This window comes from Lampris incognitus, chromosome 9, assembly GCF_029633865.1.
Source record: "Lampris incognitus isolate fLamInc1 chromosome 9, fLamInc1.hap2, whole genome shotgun sequence".
NCBI lineage: Eukaryota > Metazoa > Chordata > Actinopteri > Lampriformes > Lampridae > Lampris > Lampris incognitus.
Window position 1 is genome coordinate 48,055,936 of NC_079219.1, and position 19,405 is coordinate 48,075,340.

The window sequence follows — 19,405 nt, forward strand, 5'->3', positions numbered from 1 at the left end:
TGCAACAGACATGTTAGAATAGAATAGAATAGAATATTCTTTATTAGTCACTTTGTACATACATACAAATGAAATTCACTCTCTGCATTTAACCCATTTTAGCTGTGTAGCTAGGAGCAGTGGGCAGCTGCCGTGCGGCGCCCGGGGACCAACTCCAGTTATTTCCTCCCATCGCCTTGGCCAGGGCACGTGAGGCTGCGCCCTAGATGACGACACCACTTGGTGCTCCATAGTGTCCCTTGGCAAGATCCTCTGTTGTTCGGTGGCTGAGACGGCCGCAGAGGAATCCTGTTGCTTTTTGTCGGAACCGCTACTGAGTTGACTGAGCGGAGCCGCCATGGTTTACCCTTCCTGGGTACTGACAGCTGGGTAGACTGTGCCCGGGGATTTGAATTCAGAGTGACCTTCTCCTAGCCTTTGTCTAAAGAGGCATCAACCCACAATGCAGAAGGTGGATTTGAAATCAGAGTTCCCTTCTCCTATCCCAATGTGTTGGCTGGACTGGGCACCATGGGAAGTACCATACAGGCATGCAGGAGGACCAGATCTATCAGTAGGGACGTCGTCCTTAGCCAAAGGGCCCTTGCTGAGGTATGGTGCTACCCCTCTACAGCCTGCGGTTGCAGTTTAGCGTCTTACCCAGGACAGAGACACCACAATGTTAGACACCACAGTGGTGTTATATTGTTATGACACGGTCAAATCTACATCTTTATCAAACAGCCGTATGTTATAGTGAGGGCTGAATGAAGTTGTATGATTTTTATTGCAAAGCTATACTTTAGCCCTCAAACACAATCAACTCATTAAAATCATGCAACGTGTTCAAATTATGAATCCCCAATCAGTTAAGCAATACACACACACACACACACACCTACAGATACAAACTCACACACACATACAATGCAACAGCGATCACCGATTAACCAGAGTGAATTGTCAAACTCATACACAAATTCATACATATGCAGACAAAAATTACACATACATAAAGACACACAAACATATACACTACCGTTCAAAAGTTTGGGATCACCCAAATAAATTTGTGTTTTCCATGAAAAGTCACACTTATTCACCACCATATGTTGTGAAATGAATAGAAAATAGAGTCAAGACATTGACAAGGTTAGAAATAATGATTTGTATTTGAAATAAGATTTTTTTTACATCAAACTTTGCTTTCGTCAAAGAATCCTCCATTTGCAGCAATTACAGCATTGCAGACCTTTGGCATTCTAGCTGTTAATTTGTTGAGGTAATCTGGAGAAATTGCACCCCACGCTTCCAGAAGCAGCTCCCACAAGTTGGATTGGTTGGATGGGCACTTCTTTGAGCAGATTGAGTTTCTGGAGCATCACATTTGTGGGGTCAATTAAACGCTCAAAATGGCCAGAAAAAGAGAACTTTCATCTGAAACTCGACAGTCTATTCTTGTTCTTAGAAATGAAGGCTATTCCATGCGAGAAATTGCTAAGAAATTGAAGATTTCCTACACCGGTGTGTACTACTCCCTTCAGAGGACAGCACAAACAGGCTCTAACCAGAGTAGAAAAAGAAGTGGGAGGCCGCGTTGCACAACTGAGCAAGAAGATAAGTACATTAGAGTCTCTAGTTTGAGAAACAGACGCCTCACAGGTCCCCAACTGGCATCTTCATTAAATAGTACCTGTTAGAGCCTGTTTGTGCTGTCCTCTGAAGGGAGTAGTACACACCGGTGTAGGAAATCTTCAATTTCTTAGCAATTTCTCGCATGGAATAGCCTTCATTTCTAAGAACAAGAATAGACTGTCGAGTTTCAGATGAAAGTTCTCTTTTTCTGGCCATTTTGAGCGTTTAATTGACCCCACAAATGTGATGCTCCAGAAACTCAATCTGCTCAAAGAAGTGCCCATCCAACCAATCCAACTTGTGGGAGCTGCTTCTGGAAGCGTGGGGTGCAATTTCTCCAGATTACCTCAACAAATTAACAGCTAGAATGCCAAAGGTCTGCAATGCTGTAATTGCTGCAAATGGAGGATTCTTTGACGAAAGCAAAGTTTGATGTAAAAAAAATCTTATTTCAAATACAAATCACTATTTTTAACCTTGTCAATGTCTTGACTCTATTTTCTATTCATTTCACAACATATGGTGGTGAATAAGTGTGACTTTTCATGGAAAACACGAAATTGTTTGGGTGATCCCAAACTTTTGAACGGTAGTGTACATACTTGTACACATGAAGCGATACACATGTATACACACACAATGTAACAGCAACCACCAATTAACCTGAGTGAATTAGCAAGACCTCTCACATAATAAACACAAAAAGGACCAACAATTACAGTTGTCTTTTGTGCGTCACAATGCCCACACTGAATTTTAGCTGCCGCACATTCATTTTGACAGAAGCAATGTATTATGTGATTATGCTAACCATCAATAAATATAATCACATGTCACCTGTCCTCATAGAGAGATGAGACAAATAAATGAGGGAGGAAAATAGCAAAAAATGTGTTTTGTTTTTTGGTTTTTGTTTTTGTTTTGTTTTTTGCTGGAATATGACATAGCACAAACCTGGTTGCCAGAAGACATGTGGGAATCTCCCAAATAGTTGCTGGAAGGTGAGGTTTGGACCATGTAACGAACCGATGCATTTTGGACATGTCAGTGTTGTTTGGGTCTCAGTTATCACCACCCAACTGCTCAGATGGATAGTCAGATGGCCGATGTATCAGCCTGTAAGGTGACAAGCTGTTTGTTAGCTAGCTGCCTGTTAGCCTGACGAAAGAGGCTGAGTGGCTGTGTGAGTTGTTGTCTCAGAGACTTGTCTGTCCGAGGATCTCTCGAGTTGATGTCTTGAGGTTCAAAGGACTTAATATTGGGTGATCAAAATAATCTTGAAATGAAATAGAAATGATTGCATTTCTATAGCGTTCATCCAAGGACACAACGTGCTGTGCAGTGGAATGACTGCATCACATTACAGCTTGAGTAGCCCTCGTGGGAATTGTTAACTTTTGTCAATATCAGTGCCATGCTCAAAGGTATATGCTGCCATAACAGACCTTGTGTGTGTGTGTCAATTACAGACACAGCTATTGTTGATTAACGAAGAATAAAAAAAACTAGAAGAGTCCACTCAGTGCGGATCCCCACCGGGCGTATCGCCTCTTCTCCGGGGCTGAGGCTTAGGCAAAAACCCAGTTGAGGAGTCAGCACACAATTGCGATGTAAAACAATTTTTTTCAAAGGATTTGAATTACCATTGATCATGCAGTCATAACTGTGCACAGAAATTATTAGGCTGACAGGCCCAGTAGTGTATGCGAGGTTAGCAGCGGACAGATGCACGTACACGCAGACAGAAAAAAAACAGTGGTTTTCCTGCCAGTATAAGACTTATGCGCAGCGCTCAAATGGATTGAACAGGAAATATGGGGGGAAAAAGTTTGTGGTAACACTTTCTATGAAGTTTGCATCTATAACGCCCTATAAGTGTAGCTATAAGTTATTGTAAGATTCATTATAACCATGTACACGCCCTCACAACATCTCATAACCACCTTTATGATACAGTATGTCAATTTAAAACGGATTTATGCATTATAAATGTCATCATTAGCCTGTTTATCTGTCAGATGTCATAATGCATCATAGCCAACTTGTTTTGCTGAAGTTTTGTAGCGATGCATGATGAGACTTCAGTGCGATTTCAGTCTTCAGCCATAGCCGTTAGTCATTGTAATACACATTATAGGAAAGTATGGGCATTATAGATGCAATAGATGCTTATAGGGTGTTATAGATGCTTATAGGGCGCTTCATAGAAAGTGTTACCAAGTTGTTTTATATGCAGCGCTCAAGCTAAAAAAAAAAAATCAACCAAATTAAAATGTTTTGCCTGTCAGTCTGTGGATGCGCAGCCTCTTAGGCGATGACCTCGCACGAATGCGACCAAGTCTGATATGAACTTGCTCTTTCCAAAAAGAGAAGGTTTGCTATGCGACCATTTTGGTCCCACCCTAACCTCATCCCGCCCTTACCTAGGGCGCCGGAGTGGGTGCATTGTTCTTCCGGTCTAAACATCCGTAGCCGGATTTAAACATGCAAGCCTAGATCTGCCATATCTTCAGCAACATTAAACATGGACAATGGAAAATCAAAAAATGGTTCAGGGACACATTGTGCGGTGCGTGGCTGTACTAATACACGGAAACGCCTGAATGAATGGTTGGATAGAGTGTGTTGCCCATCGACCTGCCACAAAACGGCAATGTCCCTGCATTCCATTGTTTTCCTTCCACAGAAAACAAACAGCAGATTTCAAATCATGGGTGTGGCTGAAGGCTTTGAATTTGAAGATACCACCGAACAACGTCTTTGTTTGTTCCCATCACTTCATTGCCAAAAAGCCAACCAAAGAAAACCCTTTCCCTGTACTCGTAACACAGGAAAAGAAAAGCATAGGGTGGCCCGAATGCGGAAATGGACCGGAAGTGCCGCGTAAACTTGTCTATAAAGCTGGGTAAACTTGACACCTATGTTCTATCGGACTTGAACCTATTTATTTTTTTGGCACTTATTTGCGTTGTTGCCTCCTGACTAGATCCTTGCTTGTGTTGTATTAACCCTCAGATGTACGTCCAATTTGGATAAAAGCGTCTGCTAAATTAAATTACAACACTATAACGTCGTAACACTCGTGCATGCGTGATTTACATCTCCGGCTACATGAGGGCAGCGACAAGAATATGCAACGCTTCCTGTTTTGAGTGCAACCTAGAGAAGGTTGTTCCTATACAACTTTCACATTACGAAAATTATTTTAATAACTATTAAACATGTTGCTGCCTACTCCGAGTCAACCATAGTTGTGAGTCGCGCACGGCTGATGTAGGTTGGTCAGCGGCAGGGCGCATTGTTGGTCGAGCGAGCACGAGAGTGAATGAACAGAGTGAGTGGTGATAGCGAGAACAAACGTTTTTCGAAGGGCTTTTTTTTGTCACCGCAACCATGAGAGGTTCTTCACTGTACAGTCATAAATGTGCAAAAAAACCCAGCTGATGGGTCCAGTAGTTGGCGAGATGGGCCGTGGACACAGACACACGTGCGCATAATTCCCTTTTTTTGCGTCCACAGAGGCGCTGTCAGTCACTACGGACCAGCGGTGAATTTGTCTGAAATCGGTCACTTACGTAATTACGCTGTGATTAGGGAAAGTGCAAGCCACAACCTAAAGCACATTAGTTCAGTGAAAGGAGATGATGTTATCTGGTCTGCGGCCTATCCGCAGCTCACAGGGAATCTGAAACAATGCAGACCACCAGCTGGAAACGGACACAGAAGTAGCACTTCATCTAATCCTGATCCCAGACTCTAAACTCATCTATTTTATCTTATCTGCAAAATGACGAAATAAGTCATGCTGAATAAATGAGTGGAACTAAAGTCGAGTTTTTGAATTGGCCACACTGTTTGATGCAGACACCCTTGCGTTGTGTTGACTAAGCTTTTTAAACCATATTCTTTTCCCAGCGTGCACACAGAGGGGGCTTCCAAACGCTCAGCTGTGATTTTGCTTTTCCCGAGAGCAGCAAATGACAAGATTTTGGAATTTGTTGGCCAGCTGTCATACCAGCCACAATAGCCAGAGAAGAAATGGTTATAAATGATTCATTTTTCCTGGGTGTCTGCCGGATGGATGGATTGACAGACAAAGCACGGCACCAACACACACCAAAACGTGTGTGCACCAGTGGCGTAGGCAGAAATTGTATTTTGGGTGGGCCAGTGAAAAATTGAATGGGCCAACTTTTCCTAGAAAAAAGGACTTAAAAACTGAAGTAGAATAAACTAAAGGAGAAACATAGACAAACTGAGGAAACCGGCACTTTTATTTTTAATATTCTGCTTTACAAAATCAATAATAGCAAAACACTGCCTACACAACATACTCAATCAACAGAGCTCAGGAAAGGCTGCGCACAACACTATAGACAAAAACCTGTCTATTACATCAGAGTAAAATATATTTGCTTCTGCAGAAACGGCTCTACAGCGCATGGCACTGTTAACTATTTTATTGCACAAAGTTGCCAACTAAACATGAACACAAACAGCAATTGCATGACATGGCATACATCATAATACATAATTGCACTACCGTAATATATCCCTTGTGCATTAATTACAGCCATTGTCACTTCACTACCATGGACAGCTCACAAATGACAGCAAATATGCAAGCTGTTCTCATAAATCAGCAGTAAAAAACAAAACAAAGAATGAAAACACTCAGCTGAGCATGAGTTGAATCAAGAAATAACACCCTCCTTCATTTCTACTAACTAAATCACACATACACTCACCGGCCACTTTATTAGGCACACCTGTCCAACTGCTTGTTAACGCAAATTTCTAATCAGCCAATCACATGGCAGCAACTCAATGCATTTAGGCATGTAGACATGGTCAAGACGATCTGCTGCAGTTCAAACCGAGCATCAGAATGGGGAAGAAAGGTGATTTAAGTGACTTTGAACGTGGCATGGTTGTTGGTGCCAGACGGGCTGGTCTGAGTATTTCAGAAACTGCTGATCTACTGGGATTTTCACGCACAACCATCTCTAGGGTTTACAGAGAGTGGTCCGAAAAAGAGAAAATATCCAGTGAGCGGCAGTTCTGTGGGTGAAAATGCCTTGTTGATGCCAGAGGTCAGAGGAGAATGGCCAGACTGGTTCGAGCTGATAGAAAGGCAACAGTAACTCAAATAACCACTCATTACAACCGAGGTATGCAGAAGAGCATACATGTCAAACCTTGAGGCAGATGGGCTACAGCAGCAGAAGACCACACCGGGTGCCACTCCTGTCAGCTAAGAACAGGAAACTGAGGCTACAATTCGCATAGGCTCACCAAAATTGGACAATAGAAGATTGGAAAAACGTTGCCTGGTCTGATGTGTCTCGATTTCTGCTGCGACATTCGGATGGTAGGGTCAGAATTTGGCGTCAACAACATGAAAGCATGGATCCATCCTGCCTTGTATCAATGGTTCAGGCTGGTGGTGGGGGTGTAATGGTGTGGGGGATATTTTCTTGGCACACTTTGGGCCCCTTAGTACCAATTGAGCATCGTGTCAACGCCACAGCCTACCTGAGTATTGTTGCTGACCATGTCCATCCCTTTATGACCACAGTGTTCCCATCTTCTGATGGCTACTTCCAGCAGGATAACGCGCCATGTCATGAAGCTCGAATCATCTCAGACTGGTTTCTTGAACATGACAATGAGTTCACTGTATTCAAATGGTCTCCACAGTCACCAGATCTCAATCCAATAGAGCACCTTTGGGATGTGGTGGACTGGGAGATTCGCATCATGGATGTGCAGCCGACAAATCTGCAGCAACTGCGTGATGCTATCATGTCAATATGGACCAAACTCTCTGAGGAATGTTTCCAGTACCTTGTTGAATCTATGCCACGAAGGATTAAGGCAGTTCTGAAGGCAAAAGGGGGTCCAACCCGGTGCTAGCAAGGTGTACCTAATAAAGTGGCCAGTGAGTGTACATTGAAATCTGGTTGAAATTTAGCTTCTGTGAGGAAAAAATGAGCAACTAATTTAAAATAAACAATATAGCATATTAACAGCAGGCCTACATGTATGTGGCTACTACACAACGCACCGTTATTTAAAGTGAAATCCCTTCACATCACAAATATGTAGCAGTGGAAAATGAATAAAACAGGCCTACCTTTTGTTTTCATGGCCTACAAAACAAGGCGCAAACGCCTGGGTTTTGCATTGAATACAGTGATGATCTCATCATAGTTCAAAGAGTCACAGAGTTCCTTTTCAGAGGACAAAATGGACAGGTTGTTGAGACGGGCAGTACTCATGGATGCTCTGAGGTACGTTTTAATCCGACCTGCAGTGGAAAACAGTCTCTCAACACTACAAGAAGTCATGGGAAGAGTGGTGATGACTCGAAGTAGTTTACTGAGGTTAGGAAAAACATCAGAAGCACAAATGTCCAAAACTTCCATGAGGAATGGAAATTCAAGCCCGTTGGCTACTTTCCGACGCAGTTGCTCAATGAATACCGTTAACTCAGCATCCTCAGCTGAGATGTGATAGTGATCACATGGGGTCTGCAGGGACTCCCTCTGCACAAATGTCTTAGTGTGGAAGAAACGTTGCTGCTGCCCTCATTATTCTATACTGATCCTCTTGGAAACGAGTGTCCAGCTCTGTCAGTTGTCTGTCAAGAATGTCATACCAGAGGTGTGAGCCTTCTCCCTCTGGCCCCGGCTGTGATGTCCCGGCTCGTGATTTCATATTTCTGCATCAGCTCTTCTGTCAGCTTCATCACTTGTTCAAAACCACACTTTGAATTGTCTCTGAACTGAGCAAAGTTCTCTTTTAATCCCTCAATGAGGTCGATGCAAACTGACAGCGTCGGGCTTTGTAAACCCCGTGTAGCAAAATCGCTCGTTTGAAATAATTTCCCAAATGTGGCGAATAAGAATATGAACTTTGTTGTTTGCATCTGTTGGAGCAGGGACTGCGCCTCAGCCTTTGTTGGTCCGCTGCTTTCAGCATACTCAGCGAGTACCTCTAATATTACGTCGAGTAACGTCAGTATTTTGCTCACCGTTCCAGATTTGGAGCTCCAGCACGTGTCTACTGACCGCTCAAGTTCCATGCACGCGCGTCCTGGATGCAGCTCCTTTTGCACCTCCACAAACCTTGCATGTCTGCTGCTGCCTGTCATGAAACTATATATATTGTTCACTGTGTCAAAAAATGTGCTGACATGCCGGAGACTTTTGATGCTGCACAGAGTACCAAATTCAGTCTGTGAGAATTACAGTGGACATACACAGCCTGAGGAAAAGTTTGTTTTAGAATAACATGCACACCTCCCTTGTGTCCTGACATAACGGAGGCCCCGTCGAAACTGAAGCCAACACAGAGAGATGGGTCAAGCTGCAGTGGTTCAATCACCTGCAATATTTTCTCTGAAATACCCCCTGCGCTCATGTCACTTGTGTCCATGAACCCGATCGCCCGTTCTTTTATTTTTCCTTCGTGAATGTATCTCACATAAACAGATACGAGTTCACGTTTTGACTCATCCTTGCATTCGTCTGCCATGAGTGCATAATAGGTGCCCGGTTCACATATTTCTGCTTTGATCTTGCGCAACAGCAAAGACGCAGCTGACTCCAGCAGCTCATTGTGAACATCGGGGCTCATCAAAGTTCCGTTTCTGGGCAGCTGCTCTAGACGACTTTGGATCTGTGGATCATATTTGCACATGAACTTGAACAGCTCAAGGAAGTTTCCTTTATTGAGAGCGTCCACATCCTCCCTGTGTCCTCACAGGGGGATGTCCTGCTTGGCACAAAACAGTACAATATCCAAAACGATTTTTAGATGCTCCCGATTCCTCTCGATGAATTAATGGTCCATGGCATCACGGTTCATTTGGTTTAGCACATTTCCCCAGCCTGAAGTTTGGTTGGCCCGGTAGCTTAGAAACTTTTCCAGTGAAACTGAGTGAGGCTTACTCCTCTCGTGTTTCTCACATGCCTGACGCAGGTGTTTCCAGTCCACAAACCCCTCTCTCACAAGTGGGCCGTCAGCTCCGCTGGGGAAAGGTCTGCACATTTTACAGAAAAGCGCGTCCGTTTTCACACTGTATTCCAACCAAGAAAACTGTCCATACCACTTGGATGAGAAGCACCGTGACTTTCCATTTTTAGTAGAGCAGGGAAATTCCTTCAGATTTGGCTGTGAAGGTGGTTCATCAATTGCTGATAAATCGGCGGCTAAAACCACATTAGGCTGACCGGCAAACAGCACTGGCTGTGGGTAGCAAGTGGCTGGGGTTGGCGTCGGCGAGCTAACCGTCTTGTGGGCTGATGAATCTGTAGAACTGGGCTGGGTGGACTCAGTTGTTGGAGGCAGTTGTGTGGCTTCCTCCTCGACTCTTGCTCTTTTAAAGTAACCCATTCAGGAACTTTGGTTAGCCATTGTTCTGGCAGTGACGCTACGCCAGGTGAAAAATCCCCGTGTCACTGTCAGAATTGTTCCAGAGGCTTCCTTCAACTTGTTTTAGCAGTTCCGTTTTAATCAGATGACAAATTAAACACTCATAACAAGTCAACAATAAATCAATTTTATATTTACTTCTTTTCATATATGAGTTTTAATTTATATTATTTTCAATTTCTAACAAATTAATGTATTTTGATCAAACATGGATGGGTGGGCCAGGGACTAGTTTGGGCGGCACTGGCCCACCTGGGCCCATTACTGGCTACGCCCCTGGTGTGCACCTGTGTCTTGTTGCATGCTCAATAATCCAGGTAAGAAAATCAAAGCAGTGACTTGTGCATTGGGGAAACTAAACAGACGCTGGCCAAAAGAATGGCACGGCACAGGAGAGCTAACACGTCAGGCCAGGACTCCACCATCTACACCCATCTGCAAGCTAGTGGCCACTCTTCCAGGGATAAGGATGTGCACATCCTTGATAGGGAGCATCGATGGGGAGTCAAAGAGGCCATCTATGTTAAGAGGGACCGACCTTCCCTGAACTAAGAGTACATCTGTTACCATCTTACAATGCTCTGATTGCAACTATTCCCCAACCCTCTGTGAATAGTACACATTGGCCGCTGAAAACTCCATTTAATGGGCAGACCCATATTGGATCATGAAACTGGTCATTGGTTTCGGTCATTATACATCTGTCACCATCTTACAATGCTGTGGTTGCAACAATCCCTAATCCTCTGTGAATAGCACACATGATCAATGGTCACACCCATGTTTGTATATGAAATTGGTCGTTGGTTTCGGTGGTTAGGCACTGTATTGTACTGTGTGGTTTATAAGGGGTGGGGACACCTGCAGTCAGTTCAGACTGACTGGCGCTTAGATGAGTGATGAATCGTATCTGTCAGTAAACGTTGTATCCGGATGAACTGATTCAACCTTCTTTGATGTGTGTGCTTATGTACGGCTTCCTGTGGGTGCATGTCTAACGTGTGAATATGGATATTTTCTCCTACTGAGTGTTTGAAATTGAGGGTGTCTGTTGTGTTTGTGTGTCTGTTCTTATTTTAGTGTCCATATGTGTGCGTATAAATGTGTATGCCTGGATGTATGTATACATGTGAGTATGTTTGTGGGCATATGTCTGTTTCTCGTTGTGCGTGTTTTTATTTGAAAGTGAGGGTCTCTATTTCTTTGTGCGTGTCCTTCTCTGTGTGGGTGGACTCGTGGGAGGGAGTGTGGTACATTCTGTCCATCCATCTGGTTCACTTGGGAATGGCTGGCCTCCATTTGCATCCAAAAGAAAGCAAAGCATGTTTCCTTGATGAATTGCTTCGTTCACATTTAGTGTTTTTCGGTGCAGAGAAGTGCTAGTCCTGCAGTCGTTCATATCAAAATAAATCGAGCTCTTTGCCATTATGAGTATGAGTAAGTGACAGCCACAGTTTTATTTCTCTCCCTTGGACCGACAGCAGTATGTAGATTTCTGTTTGATTTAAACAGAACTTGCTGAGGAGCTGAGTTCATTGTTCAAGGTTTTTATATATACACACACACACACACACACACACACACACACACACACACACACACACACATTTATATTTAAATATATTTAATCCAGTGATTCAAGTAATTCTTTAATAGACAGTACAAGCCTGCTACCCTACCGTTGAGTGTTTCTTTTAACACAGTATATATACACTCACTGGCCACTTTATTAGGTACACCTTGCTAGTACCGGGTTGGACCCCCTTTTGCCTTCAGAACTGCCTTAATCCTTCGTGGCATAGATTCAACAAGGTACTGGAAACATTCCTCAGAGTTTGGTCCATATTGACATGATAGCATCACGCAGTTGCTGCAGATTTGTCGGCTGCACATCCATGATGCGAATCTCCCGGTCCACCACATCCCAAAGGTGCTCTATTGGATTGAGATCTGGTGACTGTGGAGGCCATTTGAGTACAGTGAACTCATTGTCATGGTCAAGAAACCAGTCTGAGATGATTCGAGCTTTATGACATGGCGCGTTATCCTGCTGGAAGTAGCCATCAGAAGATGGGAACACTGTGGTAGTTGGTACTAAGGGGCCCAAAGTGTGCCAAGAAAATATCCCCCACACCATTACACCACCACCACCAGCTTGAACCGTTGATACAAGGCAGGATGGATCCATGCTTTCATGTTGTTGACGCCAAATTCTGACCCTACCATCTGAATGTCGCAGCAGAAATCGAGACACATCAGACCAGGCAACGTTTTTCCAATCTTCTATTGTCCAATTTTGGTGAGCCTATGCGAATTGTAGCCTCAGTTTCCTGTTCTTAGCTGACAGGAGTGGCACCCGGTGTGGTCTTCTGCTGCTGTAGCCCATCTGCCTCAAGGTTCGACGCGTTGTGCGTTCAGAGATGCTCTTCTGCATACCTCGGTTGTAATGAGTGATTATTTGAGTTACTGTTGCCTTTCTATCAGCTCGAACCAGTCTGGCCATTCTCCTCTGACCTCTGGCATCAACAAGGCATTTTCGCCTACAGAACTGCCGCTCACTAGATATTTTCTCTTTTTCGGACCATTCTCTGTAAACCCTAGAGATGGTTGTGCGTTAAAATCCCAGTAGATCAGCAGTTTCTGAAATACTCAGACCAACCCGTCTGGTACCAACAACCATGCCACGTTCAAAGTCACTTAAATCACCTTTCTTCCCCATTCTGATGCTCGGTTTGAACTGCAGCAGATCGTCTTGACCATGTCTACATGCCTAAATGCATTGAGTTGCTGCCATGTGATTGGCTGATTAGAAATTTGCGTTAACGAGCAGTTGGACAGGTGTGCCTAATAAAGTGGCCGGTGAGTGTATATCAGGGCTGCCAAGTTTCAACAAAAGTTAAGAGTGAGACTCTGGCGAGGGGACTTTTGCGATAGGTCGCCGGCAAAAAAAAACGTGGCCTTTTTTAAGGTGGATTTAGAGGAATATCTGAACTTAAATTAACATTAGGATTAGACTGTTTTGATGTTGTAATGTGGTGTTGGCCTCCTCCTCATGCTCTCTCTCTTTACTTGGAATAGTGAACACATAAGAAATATTGTCAATTGCTAGAAAGAATAGAATACACAGAGTCCAAGCCTACATTAGAATTAGACTGTCGGATGTCATTATTCAATCTTATTCTGTCATTTGTATTCAGGGAGCTCCTCTCAACCCAATTATTTGTGCAACTTAAAAACCAGTGTCCTGCTATTTTATATAGTGTTCATAATTGACCAGCACAAGTAGAAATGAAAACAATTGTAACAAGAAGAATTTAGACAAATAAAATAAATTTATTTATAAAATGTCAATGAATACAGAACCAGAACAATAATATAAAAAAATTAAATAAAGTGCATTTCTTTCTTTGTTCAGAGCACAAGGCTCAAACTATGAATTCAAGCAGTTCCTTTAACCCTTGGGCACCCCTCCAGAAAACAGTGACGTTTTACCCTCGGTGCAAAAAATGTTCAGTTCCTTAAAAGTGCTATAAAAATATTACACATGAATATTTTTTTTCACTTTCAATGCATTAAATCATTTGACCAACTTCAATACTGATCATAACTATTAAATTTACATGTATTTCTTAAGCAATTTTAACCCGTTAATGCCTTTTTGGGAACATAAAACCACAATTATTTAATGAGAAAAACATTAAATATGATATATTTTCCATATACTAATTGCAAACTGGAATTTTTTGGGGGGATGGGTGGCAACCCTAGTTAAACCCACCAAATGACATAATAGTCATTTCAACAAACATTGACATACCCAATCTCAAATGTTCTAACAGGCACAGACACTGAGCTAAACTTCTGCTCTGGAAAGTTAAAAGTTTAGAATTTTAGATTTAGACTATGTGGCAAAATAAATCACATCCTGGTTTTTATAAAAAAAATCACCTCATGTCAAGAACTATTAGATCAATTTCATTCGATAAACGCATTCAGAGATTTATCCGTGAACCAAGTATAATAGAAACCGAAACAGGACATTCACCAAAAAGGAAAGCTATTGTTCTTCTACAGATTTCTGACTAGTGACTGTTCGAATATTTTCCTTTTTAACTGCGAGATATCACAGCAGCCTGTGTAACGTTACTCCTAACGCATTTTATTCTATAAAACTAACGTATTTACTATTTCGTATGATCAAAATGAAACGGTTACCTACTGTTTTCTTTCTTCTTATTCCTCTTCTTCTTCTTCAGTGGGGTCTTCTTGTGGAGCTCTTTTATTTTATTTTATTTTATTTTATTTCGTGGTGTTGACGCTATGACCCGCCCTACTCTGCCTCTGATTGGTTGATATTCATGGTTGCCTTTCATTGATTGGGTTGGTTAGATTTAGGCATGAGGACTGATGATTGGATAAGGTTAGGGTAAGAATATCTGGGTCAGCCAATCAGAGGCAGAATAGGGCAGGCTCACCCCGGAAAGCCAGTGATGGACCTGAACTACGGCAGGCCGCAAGCGGCATCGCAAGTTGTGGAAATACTATATAGAAGTGAAGGGAAAACGTTTATGAGCGTGTGAAATAGCAAGTGTGGCGTGTGAGCGTGTGAAGAGGCATAATTGCGTGACTCTCACTCCCAAAGGGTGAGACTTGGCAGCCCTGTATATATATACAAAGTGTGTGTATATATATATATATATATACTTTGTTAAAAGAAACACTCAATGGTAGGAAAAGTGCTCAACAAATAAGGACCAAAATAATCCAGTGATTCAAGTAAATTCTTTGAGACAGTACAAGCCTGTTTCATGCCATAAGCAACCATCAGTTGTTGGATTACACACACACACACACACACATACACAAACAGCTTAGGTTAAATGAAACAGCTAATTTTTTTAGCTTCCGTTACGAATGAGAGCGGGGCAGCGAGGTGGAGGACCCAAATACAGACAGGTTGAATGAGGGCTCTAATGCCCAAAACACAAATTTAACACTTAGTCAGCAGGGAATGAGCCCGAAACAGGCCAAGAAAGTCCTAAAGGGGAAAAGACAGATGGATCCTATAGAAAGGGGACTGCTGGGGGTGTTCAGGGGCAGGATCAGGCAGGAGGCTAGCGAACTCGGGGGCAGAGGTAGACTGCATGCTAGCAGACTTGTAGACAGGCTGATGACCAGCAGGCCCAAAGTTAACAAACTGGAAGACAGGCCGATTACCAGCAGGCCTACAGCTAGCAGACTGGGGAAAGGCTGATGGCTAGCAGACTGGGGACAGGCTGACGTCTACCACTTCCAAAGCTAGCTTGCTGAGAAACAGGCTGTTGGCTTGCAAGCCTAATGCTATCGGACTGGGTGACAGGCTGACGTCTACCACTTCCAAAGCTAGCTGGCTGAGAAACAGGCTGGTGGCTAGCAGGCCCAAAGCTAGCAGCCTGAGAAACAGGCTGGTGGCTAGTAGGCCCAAAGCTAGCAGCCTGAGAAACAGGCTGGTGGCTAGTAGGCCCAAAGCTAGCAGCCTAAGAAACAGGCTGGTGGCTTGTAGGCCTAAAGCTAACAGCCTAAGAAACAGGTTGGTAGCTAGCAGGCCCAAAGCTAGCAGCCTGAGAAATGGGCTGGTGGCTTACCAGGCCCAAAGCTAGCAGCCTGAGAAACAGGCTGACATCTACCACATCCAAAGCTAGCTGGCTTAGAAACAGGCTGATGGTTAGCAGCCCTAAAGCTAGCAGGCTGGTGGCTGGCTGACGAGCTGCTTGGATGCTCCAGGAAGGAACTGGAATACTCCAGGTTAATATGGGAGTCTGAAATGATGGGCCTGGGAGGAACAGGATCAAGAACAGGGTTATAATGGAATTTCTACCTGAAGAAAGCCACTTCTTGGGCAAAGTCGGGGTCCCGCGTCCAGATGACAGTGAGGAGCCTAAAGAAGCCTGGCCCTTGATTGAGGTGTTCCTCGACACATGGAAATCTTGCTAAATATGCAACGGGCTGAGCAGATCTGTTGGGTCCATACTGTTATGAATGAGAGCGGGGCAGACAGGTGGAGGACCCAAATGCACTCAGTAGACAGACAGGTTGAATGGGGGGACTTAAAATGCTCAAAGCACAAAGGACAGATTTAGTCAGCAGGGGATGAGTCTGAAACAGGCAAACAAAGTCCAAAAGTGGAGAAGGCAGGCAGGTAAGGCAAAGACAGGTTGAAGATCTAAACCACAGGATCAGGCAGGAACAGATGGAATAAAAGCTTCAAAAGCCATGGGAAAACACAAAGGCGGCCCTGTGCTACAGTGGAATCAGAACTCGTACAGGAGTTCAGAACAGGCAGGATCAGGGTCAGGTTGGGGAGAATGAAATCATCCATGAAATTAACTATGAAGAACTGGCAGGGAATAGATGATTGAGACTGGTATAAGTACTAAAGAACTGACGAGGGAATGGGCAGCAGGTGCGCAGGTGGATGTGGTAAACAGGAAGGAAAGTCCGGACGCATCTGGTGGACAGGTGGAAAAATGGCAAAGACTAGAGTAGAGAATACTGAAGGGTTGGAGGCAGGGACAGAGACAGAATGGGAAAGCCTTTACCATCATTACGACTAGGCTAGCAGTGGTGTATTGACGTAAAATATAATGGGCATGTGCAGCTATACACCTTGCAGTACTGTATAACATTTAGGAGGACTCAACCATTGAGAGGCACTATACCAAAATAGTATAATTTGTTGGCTTTTTGTCTAATTTAGTTAACATTTTACACATTTGATTTTTGAACTAATATCATTGAAATAAGATCCGAGTGGATGTAGTCATGCTTCAAGAACATGGCCGCCTTCAGCAAGTCATCATTCAGTTTGGTGCTACGAGTGACCTTGCAATGTCATCCAGAGTCTGACATTTTCCCGACTGGATGCTTTCTTGACCCCCCTAAGCACTAGCTTGAAGTTATATTTATCAAGCATTTTAACACAAACATCCCAAACCGGAGAACAAGTGTGCATTGAAAATGTGTTGTAAATTAAACCTGTATAGATAAACTCAGCTAATCATCCAAGGGGGAAACTGGTTTAGCCACCTACACAAAAGCTAAATACACATAGAAAGACCGAACCAAGACACTTCGAATAAATTAACATGGTATTTCACATTGTAAACCAGTTGTTTTGAGTTCCAGACATCCAGGGGGTGACATTACTTTGTAATCACTTGAACTGATGCAACACAACAACAACCAGAAAGACGACAACCCGCTCTTGCCAATGGTTATTCATTAGATCAATATTTTGGTGGGGTTTTTTTCACCCCTTTTTCTCCCCAATTGTACTTGGCCAATTATCCCACTCTTCTGAGCTGTCCCGGTCACTGCTCCACTCCCTCTGCTGATCCAGGGAGGGCTGCAGACTACCACATGCCTCCTCCGATACATGCGGCGTCACCAGCCACTTCTTTTCACCTGACAGTGAGGAGTTTCACCAGGGGGACGTAGTGCATGGGAAGATCAAGCTGTTCCCCTCCGCACCGAACAAACGCCCCGACCAACCAGAGGAGGTGCTAGTGCAGTGACCAGGACACATACCCACATCTGGCTTCCCACCAGCAGACACGGCCAATTGTGTCTGTAGGAAAACCCGACCAAGCCGGAGGTAACACCTGGCGATCTCCATGTTGGTAAGCAATGGAATAGACCACCACGCTACTCGGACGCCCTTTATTAGATCAATTTTGTGAACATGGATGCATCACAGCACCAATCCCAGGCCCTTTTCCAAGAGGCAAGGTCGAAGAGGAGATTGTTTTTTTTGTTCAGTATTTTTTCATAAGTCATTAGTGGCCATGTAGATGGAGGACTGTGCAGGAGTGAGCCTCCATATGGTGGTATTGCATAGGGAACATCGTCTTTAGTGAGAGAGACTGGCTGGAAATCATCAGGATGGGTCAGATAACTTTTAAATGTTTATGAAAACATTGGGACCGAGTATTGGAAGGAAAGACACACAGGTGAGAAAATGAACTCAGATTCACATAGTTGCCAGTCTTGGCAGATATTATTAAAATTGCGACACCGAGCTTTTCACTGGCCTGTTGTTTTAATTATAGGGGCTGCAGTGAGTCTTCCGGCAATCTTCTAATAATCTAAATATGCTTGTTTTTCACGTGCCCCATCAGTTTTTCAAACTTCCTCAAGCAATATGCTTGTCTCCTTATCAGTCTGAGAATCTGCAGCCACACACCCCATGCGTTTTTTACCATCAGCTGGTTATGTTTTAATTTCTTCATTGCTAAGGAAACAAACATTGTACTGGACTCATCTGGGCACGGCACCATCCAGATGTGTTCACTAGCTTTAACATTTAACAAAGTGGACATTATCGGACTCGTGTGGATGCATTCCACAGTGTGAAACCCCTATTAAATGATAATATGATGCAGGTGCTTTTTTTCCCTCAAATATAATTAATTTAGGGGCATCTTGGTAGAGTAGCGGTCTATTCCGGGGATCGGTAGTTCGAATCCCCGTGTTACCTCCGGCTTGATCGGGTGTCCCTACGGACACAATTGGCCATGTCTGCGGGTAGGAAGCCGGATGTGGGTATGTGCCCTGGTCAATGCACTAGCACCTCCTCTGGTCAGTCGGGGCACCTGTTCGGGGGAGAGGGGGAACTGGGGGGAATAACATGATCCTCCCATGCACTACATCTCCCTGGCAAAACTCCTTACTGTCAGGGAAAAAGAAGCGGCTGGTGACTCCACATGTATCGGAGGAGGCATGTGGTAGTCTGCAGCCCTCCTCGGGTCAGCAGAGGGGGTGGAGCAGTGACTGGGACATCTTGGAAGAATGGGGTAATTGGTCGGATCCAATTGGGGGGGGGGGAAGGGGGAAAATTCCACAAAAAAATCTGTTTAAGTAAGCGACACTAATATGTTGTGATACAAAACTGGAGTATTTGACAGCTATCCAGTTACCGGACCATTCCCAGTAACGTCCAGTTGCTGGAACAAGTCTGAAGCCTGTTGGGAGTTTAGGCCAAAGCAAACAGCAGTTTAGGAAGCAAACAAAAAATGAGAAGAAGTACATCAGTCCCGCATTGTTAAATCAGTTATCTGTTGTTTCTCACCAGGGGTGGAACTGCTGGCTCTGTTCAACCACCCCGAGGTTCGGGAAGGGCATGTTAAGTACTACACCGTCAAAGTGCCGCTGCGGGTTCAAAACCGCGATGAAGGGGTCAAAGGGGTTGAGGCCAACTGGTTGGACCACATGACCCAGCACTTCAACAACGGAGCCTCGTTGGTCGACGGATACTTCAACCTGGGCAATGAGAATGGTAAGAAGATATGAGGAGTTGATATTTGCAGAATAATTA

General features: G+C 43.9%; 1 protein-coding gene across 2 annotated transcripts in view; it reads left to right on the plus strand.

Annotated features, from left to right (window-relative positions):
• Nucleotides 1-19,405, plus strand: part of LOC130117813 (raftlin-like) — a 171,009-nt gene that overhangs the window by 99,242 nt on the left and 52,362 nt on the right. For both annotated transcript variants that reach the window (XM_056286051.1, XM_056286052.1), the window contains exon 6: nucleotides 19,163-19,366. In XM_056286051.1, the coding sequence (XP_056142026.1) occupies nucleotides 19,163-19,366 (204 nt within the window). The remainder of the gene's footprint in view (nucleotides 1-19,162; nucleotides 19,367-19,405) is intronic.